The sequence below is a fragment of the Aureococcus anophagefferens genome, assembly GCF_000186865.1.
Source record: "Aureococcus anophagefferens unplaced genomic scaffold AURANscaffold_19, whole genome shotgun sequence".
Taxonomy (NCBI): Eukaryota; class Pelagophyceae; order Pelagomonadales; family Pelagomonadaceae; genus Aureococcus; species Aureococcus anophagefferens.
This window is the reverse complement of record NW_008705579.1, coordinates 744501-755607: the sequence shown is the minus strand read 5'-3', so window position 1 is coordinate 755607 and position 11107 is coordinate 744501. Positions and strand designations below refer to the sequence as shown.

General features: G+C 73.1%; 4 protein-coding genes across 4 annotated transcripts in view; 3 read left to right on the top strand and 1 right to left on the bottom strand.

The window, feature by feature from the left end:
• Window positions 1-5304: 5304 nt before the first annotated feature.
• Window positions 5305-5535, top strand: AURANDRAFT_9027 (hypothetical protein; the record flags this gene model as incomplete). Its single annotated transcript, XM_009041187.1, has 1 exon — window positions 5305-5535. A coding segment is annotated over one exon (231 nt), but the record flags the coding sequence as incomplete, so codon positions are not given.
• Window positions 5536-7328: 1793 nt separating this feature from the next.
• Window positions 7329-8087, top strand: AURANDRAFT_30245 (hypothetical protein; the record flags this gene model as incomplete). The annotated part of the gene is made up of 1 exon (XM_009041188.1): window positions 7329-8087. One exon carries the CDS (start codon window positions 7329-7331, stop codon window positions 8085-8087), a length of 759 nt encoding a protein of 252 aa, XP_009039436.1.
• A 43-nt stretch (window positions 8088-8130) lies between these two features.
• AURANDRAFT_66128 (hypothetical protein) lies at window positions 8131-9324 on the bottom strand (the record flags this gene model as incomplete). The annotated part of the gene is made up of 1 exon (XM_009041185.1): window positions 8131-9324. One exon carries the CDS (start codon window positions 9322-9324, stop codon window positions 8131-8133), a length of 1194 nt encoding a protein of 397 aa, XP_009039433.1.
• A 274-nt stretch (window positions 9325-9598) lies between these two features.
• AURANDRAFT_66127 (hypothetical protein) overlaps window positions 9599-11107 on the top strand; it is a gene marked incomplete at both ends in the record, with an annotated part of 4112 nt that continues 2603 nt past the window's right edge. The window contains 2 exons of the mRNA XM_009041189.1: window positions 9599-10110; window positions 10273-10930. Coding sequence (XP_009039437.1) covers window positions 9599-10110; window positions 10273-10930 — 1170 coding nt within the window. The remainder of the gene's footprint in view (window positions 10111-10272; window positions 10931-11107) is intronic.

Genomic DNA, 11107 nt, shown 5'->3' with positions numbered 1-11107 from the left:
ATGGCCTTCCCTATGCCGTTCTGTGTCTGATTGTAGGTTCGAATGCCCGCGCGCGCGCGCGCGCGGCGGCGGCGGCGGCGGCGGCGGCGGCGGCGGCGGCGGCGACGACGACGACGACGCTGCTGCTGCTGCTGCTGCTGCTGAAGGTGATGGAGGTGATTGTGGTCCACCTGTGGCCCACCGCCGGCGACCTGGACCACGCCCTGGGCGACTTCTAGGTTTTTTTCGTAATTCGAGGGCCTGGGTTTCAATCCCAGGTCTCTCTTAGTCTGAAACCCAGGTCTGATGCTCGATGCCCAGGTCTCTAGTCTCTGGGTCTCTGATGCCTGACCTTCACTAGTGTTGGCGGGTACGCGTGGGCGGGCGCGCGTCGGGGGGCTTTTGCGCACGATTTTGCGAGCTCAACGGCGTCTTCGGGCGCCCTCGATGCGCTCAACGCCTTCGGCGCCGCCCCCCGAGGCGCGCGGCGGGCGATGGACTCTGAGGGGGGCGGACAACGCGATCCAACCCCTAAAACGGCGCGAGAGCGCGCGCAAAGCCCGCGCCGGCGCGCGCGAGACGGTGATGCCTGAGCAGTTCTGACTGTTGACATCAAGGCTGGTGCCTGATCGATTTGGCCGGGTCGGTGAGCTCTCGCCCGACAGCGACTCGCGCACCTCGACACCTCCCACGACCCCTCTGCTCGCACATAGTTCCTCCGAAGTCCCGCCCGTAGTCGCGCGTCGGGCGATGCGCTCTGAGGGGGGGCGGGCAACGCGAGACAACCCCAAAAACGGCGCGAGAGCGCTCGCCCCCGCGCCGCGGCGCACGAGATGCTGACGTCGGGAGGTGTTTTGAGAACTCGAGTACAAAGGTCTCGCCGGGGGTCGCTCGGGTCGGGCGTCGGCCTCGCCCCCCGGACATGTAAGCGCGCGCGTGCGACTCGCGAGAAGGCGAATTTGGTAGTAAAAAAACGCCCGAGATGCCCCAAACGCGCTCGCCCGGCGATATCTGCGCGGACGACGGTGCAGCCCCCCCCCCTCGTTTAGAGCCCCCCCTGATCGCCGTGCTGCTCGAGGAGCGCCTCGAGCTCGCCGCCCCAGGCGCCGTCGTCGTCGTCGCGCTTGTTGCGCACGGCGTCGAGCTTCAGCTTGAAGTTGGCCTGCTTGCGCTTCGCCGAGTACTGGTGGCCGCGGCGCTTCCGCGGCTTCTTCTTCTTCTTCGGCGGCGGCGGCTTGGCCTTGGCCTCGGGCGCGGGCCTCGGGCCCCGCGGCGGCGGCGGCGGCGCGGGCCGCGGCGCGACGTCGTCGACGAAGGCGGGGAAGTCGACGACGTAGCGCAGGCTCACCGTCGACGTCGACGCGTTGAGCGTCCTGCCGCCCGCGAAGCCGCCGACGGCGAGCTGCACGAGGCGCGCGCCGCCCGCGCCGAGGGCCTCGAGGACGCGCCGGAGCCGCGCGGGGTCGTCGAGGACGAGCCCGAGGGAGAAGTAGGCGCGCATCTTCGCCACGAGGGCGCGCCAGTAGGCGCCGAGGCAGGCGGGGCAGAGGAGCTCGTCGTGGACCCGCCGCGCGTTCGCCGCGAGCCGCGCGAGCGCCGCTGGGTCGCGCCGCGCCTGCGCGGACGTCGCGTCTCCGGCGCGCGCGTAGGCGACGGGTGCGACGCGAGCCCTTCGGCCGTGCGTCGAGCGCTCGCCGAGAGCCATCGAGTCGTCCAAACATCACCCGCATCGACGTCGACGCGGCCGAGCGTTTCGAAGCTCGGTCGGGACGCGCCGGACCGGCGGGTGATTCGCGCGCGGCGCCGCGCGGCGTCGAGCGCGGCCCGCGCGGTCCCCGCGTCCACGGCGAGGTGCGTGACGCCCGCCGTGAGCGCCGGGTAGTACCACTCGACGTAGGGCGCGTCCCAGAGCGCGACGGCGGAGCCGAGGAGCCAGAGGTGGTTCAGGTTCCGGCTGTAGCTCCCGGACACGGACCCCGGCAGGTTCAGCTGGAACTGGTAGGCCCCGTAGACGCTCCGGTTCGCGTGGGCCGCGCGGCCGAGCGACAGCACGTCGCGCCGCGTCGCCGCGGAGAAGACCGGCCGGTCGCAGGGGTTCGCGGCGCCGTCGCGGACGTCGCACTGGAGGCAGCGCACGTCGAAGGACGCCGGGTCGCGGGCCGTCAGCGCGACGGCCTCCGCGCGCGCGAAGTTGCCGAACTCGTCCTCGCAGTCGTCGCGCGTCCGGATCGCGCCGCGCCAGAAGAGCCGCGGGTCCCGGTCCGCGAGCGGCGTCGCGTTCGCCGCGCGCGCCGTCGCCGCCGCGACCCGGCCCCACTTCGTGACGTCGTCGAAGTAGCAGTTGGGCATCATGACGCCGCACTGCTCGTAGCCTGCGCCCGAAGGTTCGGTCCGGGGGGGCGCGCGACCGAACGGCCGGAGTTCCTCTTTCGCGCGGGGCGTCGGCTCGCGTCCGGACGCGCGCGGTCGCTCTCGTCGAGCGCTCGCCGGAGCGCAGACGAAGGCCATATGTCGGGACCGGTCGCGCGCGCGCCCGCGGGCGAAGCGGCGACGCCGGCCGCCGCCGTAGCGCTTCGCGATGACGACTCGCGGGATCGGCGACTGCCGCGGCTGCGCGGCCCAGGACTTGGGCTTGACGCGCCGCCGGGGCATGGCCGCGGGCGTCGGGCAGCCCTCGCGCACAAGCTGGTCCTCGCTGTTGGCGCCGTTCGCGTTCCACTCGAACTGGTACGCGAAGTTGTCGCTCGGGCCGGCCTCCATGACGCTCCGGACGAACTCGACGTGGTGCATGACCTTGGCGCGCGAGAAGAGGCGCCGGTCGAAGATGAGGCGGTTCCGGAGCACGAGCACGGACCGGTAGGGGTCCCCGAGGAGCCGCCGGACGAGCTGCTCCGCCTCGTCGGCGTCCCTCGGCCTGGCGTAGAGGGCGAGGGACCGGTCGAGCTCGGCGGCCATGCGCGCCCGCCAGGCGTCCGGCGACTCGTCGCAGGCGGCGAGGGCCAGGACGGCGGCGACGCGGTGGAAGAGGCGCATCGTGGCCGGGGACGGCGCCGCCGCCCCGGGTCGTCGTCTGCGCCTCGATCGACAACGCAAGTACTTCTCCACAAGGCGTAATGGCGAGCCAAGGGGTAGGCCGACCCGCATTCTTCCGAAGCACGAACGCACTTCCCCGCGCCATCGTCGCGACGAGCGCGCCCGCCCGACGGGGTCGTGCGCCCGCGTCCTCGGCGACCCCCGAGTTTGGTTAGTCCGATTCCGCGAGGCCCCGGCCCGCCGCCGCGGCGCGCGAGACGGGCCGGCGCCGGCCGCCGCCGCCGTCGAGCGTGAACGTGCCGCCCTTGTCGCCCCGGCGCCGCTGGCGCCAGGGCTTGGCGTCGTTGAGCTTCGCCTCGACGGCCGTGTCGTTCGTGTGGGCCGCCAACTCCAAAAGCTGGTTCCGCGTCGTGATGAAGTTGATGTGGATCTTCTTCTCGCGGATCGTGAATTCGACGAGCTCGAGCGACGCGACGTCGAGGCGCTCGAGCACGCGCCGGAGCCGGTCGGGGTCGTCGAGGACGTCGCCGAGCCGGAAGTAGGCCCGCATCTTCCGCACGAGCGTGCGCATGTAGGCCGCGAGGCAGTCGGGGCAGAGGAGCCGGTCGTAGACCGCGCGCGCGTTCCGGAGCATGGTCTCGACCGCGCGCCGCGGCACGTCGCGCACGGCGTCGAGGGCCGTCGAGCGGTTCAGCGCGAGGTGCGTGACGCCCTCGGCGAGCGCCGGGTAGTACCACTCGACGTAGGGCGCGTCCCACATGGCGATGACGCTGCCGAGGAGCCAGAGGTGGTTCAGGTTCCGGCTGTAGCTCCCGGAGACGGACCCGGGCAGGTTGAGCTGGAACTGGTAGCGGCCGAAGCTCGACTTGTCGACGTGGCTCGCGCCGAGCTTCCTCAGGTCCCCGAGGTGCCGCTTCGTCTCGTCGGCGAAGACGTGGCGCGGGCAGAACCTGCGCGGGAAGCGAGAGACGCGACGTCGCTTCGACGCGCGCGTTCCGGAGACCCCATCCACGCGTCGAGGCCGTTCCGAGGGATGATCGCTCGTCCAAACATCAGCCGAAACGACAGGAAACCGGCCGAGATCGGAGCCTTGGAAGGTGGGCGCGTCGCGCGCTCGTCCCGCGCCGGGCGGAACTGGCGCGCCTCGTCGCGGACGTCGCACTCGAGGCATTTGACGTCGAAGACGTCCGGGTGCGCCGCCGTCAGCGCCACGGCCTCCGTGCGCGCGAAGTTGCCGGCCTCGTCGTCGCAGTCCGGCTCCGTGCGGATGGACCCGCGCCAGAAGACGCGGCCGTCGCGCTTTTCAAAGGGGAGGCCCGCGGCGACGTCGGTGATCGTCTCCGCGAGGCGGCCCCACTTGGTGAGGTCGTCGAAGTAGCAGTTCGGCACGAGGATGCCGCACTGGTCGTAGCCGTAGCGCTTCGCGATGACCAAACGCGGCAGCGGCGTCGCGTCCTTTTGCCGGAGCTTCGACTTGGGCTTCACGCGGTTCAGGCGCATGTTCGCCGGCGTCGGGCAGCCCTCGCGCACGAGCTGGTCCTCGCTGTTGAAGCCGTCGGCGTTCCACTCCCACTGGTACGCGACGTTGTCGAGCGGCGCGCGCTCCATGACGGACTTGAGGAACTCGATGTGGTGCATGCCCTTTTTTTGGAGCAGCAACCGCCGGTCGACGACGAGCCGGTTGCCGACGACGAGCACGAGGCGGTAGGGGTCGCCCAGGATCTCGAGCAGGAGCGCCTCGGCGGCGTCGAGGGACGCCGGCCGCTCGTAGAGCGCCATGGACCGGTCCAGCTCCTGCTCGATGAGCGCGTTCCAGCTCCGGCCCTTGGCCTCGATCTCCGGCTCCCAGGCGCCGAACGCGCCGCCGGCCAGCACCAGCAGCAGCGCGCAGCAGGGCCGCGCCATGGCCGCGGGGAGGGAGGGGCTGCTCTCGTGCGTGCTGTGCTAAAAAATATTGCCCGTGCGCCCAGAAGTCAACTCGCCTGATGGGGACATCAACTCGGGCTCTTTGTACTTGTACATGCCTCAGCCTTCGTGTCCCTCGACGCACTGCCCTTGCAGACGCCTCTCGACGCCGACCCACAGCACAGCAGTCCGCGCGAGCGCTTCGCGGAGGCAGCAGGACACGAAACACACACGATGCGCTCCATCCTCGCGCTCGCGACCGCTGTCGCGGCGTCGATGCAGGGCTACCAGGCGCCCTCGCAGTACGCGCGCCAGCGCGTCGCCCGGTCCGCGGCGCCGCTGGTGACGGAGAAGATCACCTACACGACCGTCGGGGCCTACGGCGCCCAGGTGCTCCAGCCCCAGCTCCTCACGCTCGGCTGCAAGAGCGCGCCGCTCATCGGCGCCGGGCAGTGGTGGCGCCTCGCGACGCCCATGCTCCTGCACGCGTCGCCGGCCCACCTCATCGTGAACATGATCAGCCTCCGCAACGTCGGCAGGTCGCTCGAACGGGCCTACGGGGCCAAGAAGACCCTCGTCGTCTACGTCGCGTCGGGCATCGCGGGGAACCTCCTGTCGTGCGCCAAGGGCCCCGTCGGGTCCACGTCCGTCGGCGCGTCGGGCGCCATCGCGGGCCTCATCGGCGCCCTCGCCGTGCACCTCTACCGGCACCAGGAGCTCTACGGCACGCGGGGCCTCGACTCGATCCGCGACACGGTGCTGCTCAACGCGTTGCTGGGCGCGACGGCGGGCAACATCGACAACATGGCGCACCTCGGCGGGCTCCTCGGCGGCGCGGCCGTCGGCGTCGCCTTCGGCGCGCGGTGGCAGCCGCGGTTCAACGTGCTCGGCCAGCCCGTCGGCTACGTCGACCGGCCGCTCCTCCGGCTCCCGTTCTAGGCGGCCGCGCCTCTAGGCGGCTGTCCTTTAGGCTTTTCCTAGGCGGCGGCGGGCGGCGGCGGCGGGCGCGCCGCGTCCTCGCTGAGGAGATCCATGACGAGCCCCGCGTGGACGTTGCGCGTCGCGTCGCCCCGCGCGTCGCGGCTCCGCACGGAGAAGAGGCCGTCGTGCGCGCCCTCGCGCGGCCGCACGTAGCCGACGATGTCCCAGGCGCCCGCGCGGAGCTCGAGGCCCTTCTCCGACGCGCGGAAGTCGCGCGCGACGCCGCGGCGCCGCCGGTCCTCCGCCGCGAGCGCGGCGCACCGCGCGCCGTGGCGCGCCCAGTCGGCCCGCTGGCAGCCCCGGTCGCAGTACCACGCGACCTTGCACCGCGCGCAGGCGACGTAGCACTCGTCGCCGCAGGCCGCGCAGACGTTGACGCAGCGGCCGCAGGTGCAGTTGCGGCGGCCCGTGTGGACCCAGTTCGGGCAGACGCGGCCCTCGCGGCACACGGGGCAGCCCCGGTCCCGGTGGCCGCCCGCCGCGCCGAAGCCGACGTAGCCCGCCTCGGGCTGGACGAGGCCGTGGAGCCGCAGGAAGTCGCCGGCGCAGAAGCGGTGGCGGCAGCCGGGCAGCCGGACGCGCGCGGGCCGCTCGAAGCACACGGCGCACTCGGCGCACTCGTCGTCCTCGCCCTCGAAGATGTCCAGGGGCTCCGGCCCCCACTGCGCGTCGCAGGCCTCGCAGACGCCGCCGAGGGGCGACCGCCCGCCGCAGACCCGCGCGTTGGGGCAGGGGCCCGCGACCTCCCTCCGCTTCGGCTCGTCGGCGCGGCCGACGCGCTCGAGGTCCCGCAAGGCGCGGAGCGCGGCCTCGAGCTCGTCGTCCCGGTCGTCGTCGTCGTCGTCCGGCGCGTCTGCGACGCCGCCGCCGCCGACGACGACGTCCGCCGTCGCGGGCCGCGAGACGCCGCCGACGACGACGTCCGACGCCGCCGCCGCCGACTCGGGCCGCGAGACGCCGCCGACGACGACGTCCGACGCCGCCGCCGCCGACTCGGGCCGCGAGACGCCGCCGACGACGACGTCCGACGCCGCCGCCGCCGATTCGGGCCGCGAGCTCTCGTGGGAGTTCGGCCGCGAGCTTTCGGACGTCCGCGGCGACATGCGCCGCAGCTTCTCGAGCAGCGACCCGCCGCGCGGCGACGACGACGACGACGACGGCGCGTGCGGCGCCGCGCTCGTTTCCTCGTCCTCCGACTCGGAGCGGTACGCCTCATCCACGACATAGCGCGACGCCATAATTCGTCTCAGGCGGGCTGCCCGGAGATGCTGCCCGGCCGCACTTATAGGGCAACATGGCGTCAACATCTCGTCAACACCGACTTGATTAGATCGCGGGACGAGATGGTCTCGCTCTCTATCCTCCTCCTCGCGCCGGCGTGCGCGCTGCTCCCGCAGCGCCAGGTGCGCGTCAGAAATGCGCAGCTCTCCATGGGCTGGGGCGACCCGCCGGTCTGGAGCGACGCCGTGGTCAAGTCCAACGACGAGGCCGGCGACGGCCTCCGCGCCATCGCCCTCGAGGTGAGCCCCGAGACGCTCGAGGCGCACCGCATCGGCGGCCAGTACGTGCAGCTGACGCTCGGCGAGGAGAAGCCGGGCTTCTACGCCATCGCGTCGCCGCCCGTCGTCGGCCCGACCGAGGGCAAGGCCTTCGAGTTCCTCATCAAGGAGAACGAGGGCAACGCGTACCTCACGTCCCTCGCGGCCGGCGCGGCCGTCAAGTGCTCCGAGGTCTCCGGCGGCGGCTACGCCGTGGGCAAGGCCTTCAACGGCGAGGACGGCGCCGTCGACTCGGAGTACGACGGCTTCGCGTGCATGAACCAGCTCTTCGTCGCCGGCGGCTCCGGCATCGCGCCCATCCGATCGACGATCGAGTCCGGCGTCGCCCTGGACCTGCCGAAACCCGCGACGCTCTACTACGGCGTGCAGGACGCGTCGGTGATGGCCTACGCGGACAAGTTCGACCTCTGGCGGTCGGAGTTCAACGTCGACGTGAAGCCGTGCCACTCCAAGGCCGCGTCGGGCGGCGCCTTCAGCGGCTACGTCCAGGCGTGCATGGAGGCCGACGGCATCGCCGTGCCGCGGAACACGGGCGCCTGCGTCTGCGGGCCCAAGGACATGTTCGTCGCCGTGAAGGAGCTCCTCACGAAGGCCGGCGTCTTCGAGAGCCGCGTGCTCTCGAACTTCTAGGGGGCGCGGCTAACACCTCGGCCGAGCGTCGAACTCGCCCGCCTTACTCCGGCGGCGTCGCCTCGGGAACGCCCCAGACGCACTGGTTCCGCCCGGCGAAGGGCAGGATCGCGTGGCGCACGGCGCCCCCGGACGCGTAGCGCTTCGCGAGGAGGTACTCGACGAAGTCCTGGTGCGAGACGACGGGCGCCGCGGTCACCGGGTGGATCCGCGCGGCGAAGAGCGACGGGAAGACGCAGCAGGGGACCACCAAAAACGGCTTGTCCAGACGCAGGGCCTCGTCGACGATCCACTCCGTCGCCTGGTCCGCGTGCAGCCCGACGAGCGCCGAGCAGCCCGCGACGAGCGCGCCGTCGTCGAAGTCGCCGCCGACGGCCGCGGCGACGTGCCGCGGGACGCGCGCCGCGCCCTCGCCGCGCTTCTTGAGGATCTTGTGCTGCCGCCGCGTGAGGCGATTCTCGTAGACCCGCGGCTCGACGAGCACGGTCTCGACGCCGTGGATGACCTGGAGCTCGAAGGCGAGGCCGCCGCGGCCTCCCGCGACGTCGAGGACCGGCGCCGCCGCGAGCGCGTCTCTTCCGACGTGCTTCAGCAGGAACTCGGCGACGATCCGGTGCCGCGACGCGTTCGACGACTCGTCGTGGGCCGCGAGGTCGTCGGGCTGCCCCCGGAGCCGCCGCCGCTCGAGCCGCTTCGACGCGACCCAGGCGTTCGCCGCCGCCGCGCGCGCGGAGCCGTCGTGCGCGTAGCGGCACGCGGCGCCGCCGCTGCAGGCGCCCGTGTTGACCCAGTACTTGCAGACCTCGACGCGCGCGAGCGCCTTGCCGCTCGGCGGCGGCGGCACCGGCGCGAAGGAGCCGCGCGCGGCCGTGTCCCAGCGGTCGACGACGTCGAGGCGGCCGTCGACGACGAGCGTCGCCGCGTCCTCCCAGACCCCCGCGGCGCGCACGACGTCGCCCGCGCGCACGTCCGTGGCCTTCTTGACGCCCGCGAGGCCGCAGGCCGTCGCCACGCCCAGCACCTCGCTCTTCGCCACGAGGCAATAGCGCTCGCCGTCGGCTACGACGTCGAGGAAGCACAGCTTCTTGCTCAGGCGCCGCCGGTGCACGACCTGGCCGACGAGCACGCTGGGCTTTGCAGGCGCGAGGCCTTGCGACTCGCTGGACTTTGCAAGCACGAGGCCCGGCGCCTCGGTCGCATCGCTCTCGGGCTTGCTGTCTGAGAGCACGAAGCCCATCGCTTTGGACGGATGCTTTGGACGCCGGACGTCGAAGTCGGCCTTGAACCTCCAATCTTGCGCTCAAATGGTTGAATGAAACCTCGTTTCATTCGCGCTACGAAACGCGCTAGAACGAACGCCACCGCGCGTTGCAGCACGCGTGCGCGTTGCATCCGCGGTCGCAACGCGCCAGGCCGCGGCGTCGTCCCCGCGGCGCCTCCGCGCGGCGGCCGTCGCGCGCGCGACCACCGCGTGCGACTCGACACCACCATCCAGCGGCGGCCGGCGCGCCATGGCGCTCGCCTTCCGCTATCGCAAGAACGCGTGCGACGCGCTGCCGGCCGTCGGCGAGGCGCCGGCCTGCGCCGTCGCCGACGGCCCGGCGGCCGAGAGCGCCCTCTACGCGCGCGCGTGCTTCGTCCCGGCCGAGGAGCGCGCGGACCTCCCCGACTTTCGCGGCGGCCAGCCGAACGCGGCGGTCGACGGCGCGCTGGCCGGGCGCTTCCCCGAGGGCGAGCACGAGGAGCGCACGCTGCGGGCCCTCCACGACGTCGCCGCGGCGACGGGCGACTCGCTGGCCGCGTGCTACGAGGGCCGCGGCGCGGCCGTCGCCGCGGCCGTCGCGGCCGGGTCCGCGGGCCGCTGGCGGTGGACGGCGGGCGAGCGCGCGGACGCGACGGCCCTCGTGCTCAAGATGGCGCGGGAGCGCAAGTATAAGGACCTCCCGGCGCTCGCGCGGGCCCTCGGCCGGCGCCTCGAGGACGTCGCGCTCTGGCACGACGCGGGGCGGGAAAAGAGCGCGACGTGCCCAACTTCCTCTCTCGGCCGTTTCCCACTCGTTTCGGCCGATTTTTGGACGAGCGATCATCTCTCGGAACGGTCTCGACGCGTGCATGCTTTGTCCGAAACGCGCGCGCGCGGCACGCTCACGTGGAAGCGACGTTGCATCTCTCTGTTCCCGCCCAGGTACTACGGCAGCCACAAGAGCTCGCGGCACTACGCCGAGGCCAAGGCGTCGCGGCTCCAGCGGCGCCGCGAGCGCGACTCGTCGCCGGAGCGCGACGAGTCGAGCTCCGACGAGGAGGAGGACGAGGACGACGAGGACGACGAGGAGGAGGAGGACGACGAGGGCGGCGCGACGCCGGACGACCGGCGGAAGCTGCGGGCGCTCGCGGCGTACCTCGGCGCGCGCGGCGGCGACGGCCCCGCGCTGCTCCGGGGCTGGCGCGCCCGCGCGCGCGCGGGCGACGGCGCGCCGCGGGCGACGACCTACCGGTCGCCCGAGGACCGCGTCTACCGGTCGCGGTCGGAGGTCGCGCGCTTTTTCGGCCTCGACGGCGCCGCCTCGCGGCCGCGGGGCCGGGGCCGGGGCCGGCCGCGCGCGGCCGCGCGGCGGCTCCACCACGCGCCGCCGTCGCCCCAGCGGCGCCGCGCGCCGCCCCCGGCCGAGGCGCCGCCGCGGCCGCGCGCGGCCGTCGACGCGCGGTCGCCGCCGCCGGCCGACGTCGCGGCGCCGACGGTCGCCGTCGTCGCGGAGCGGTCGCCGGCCGGCGACGTCAAGCCGGACGTCGCGGGCCTGCCGCGGCCGCCGCGGGGCGCCCTCGTCGCCGCCGCGGGGTCCGCGGTGCTCTTCCGGGGCCGCCGCTGGTCCGCGGCCGCGCGGAACGAAACCGCCGGTTCGGGCGGTCAAACTTCAAACCTCCCTCGCTCGGTCAGATTCGGCCGATCTTTGGACGAATCGATGGCGCTCGTCGAGTGCTCGACGCGCGGCGGAAGACCTCGCGTCACGCCGTACGCTCGC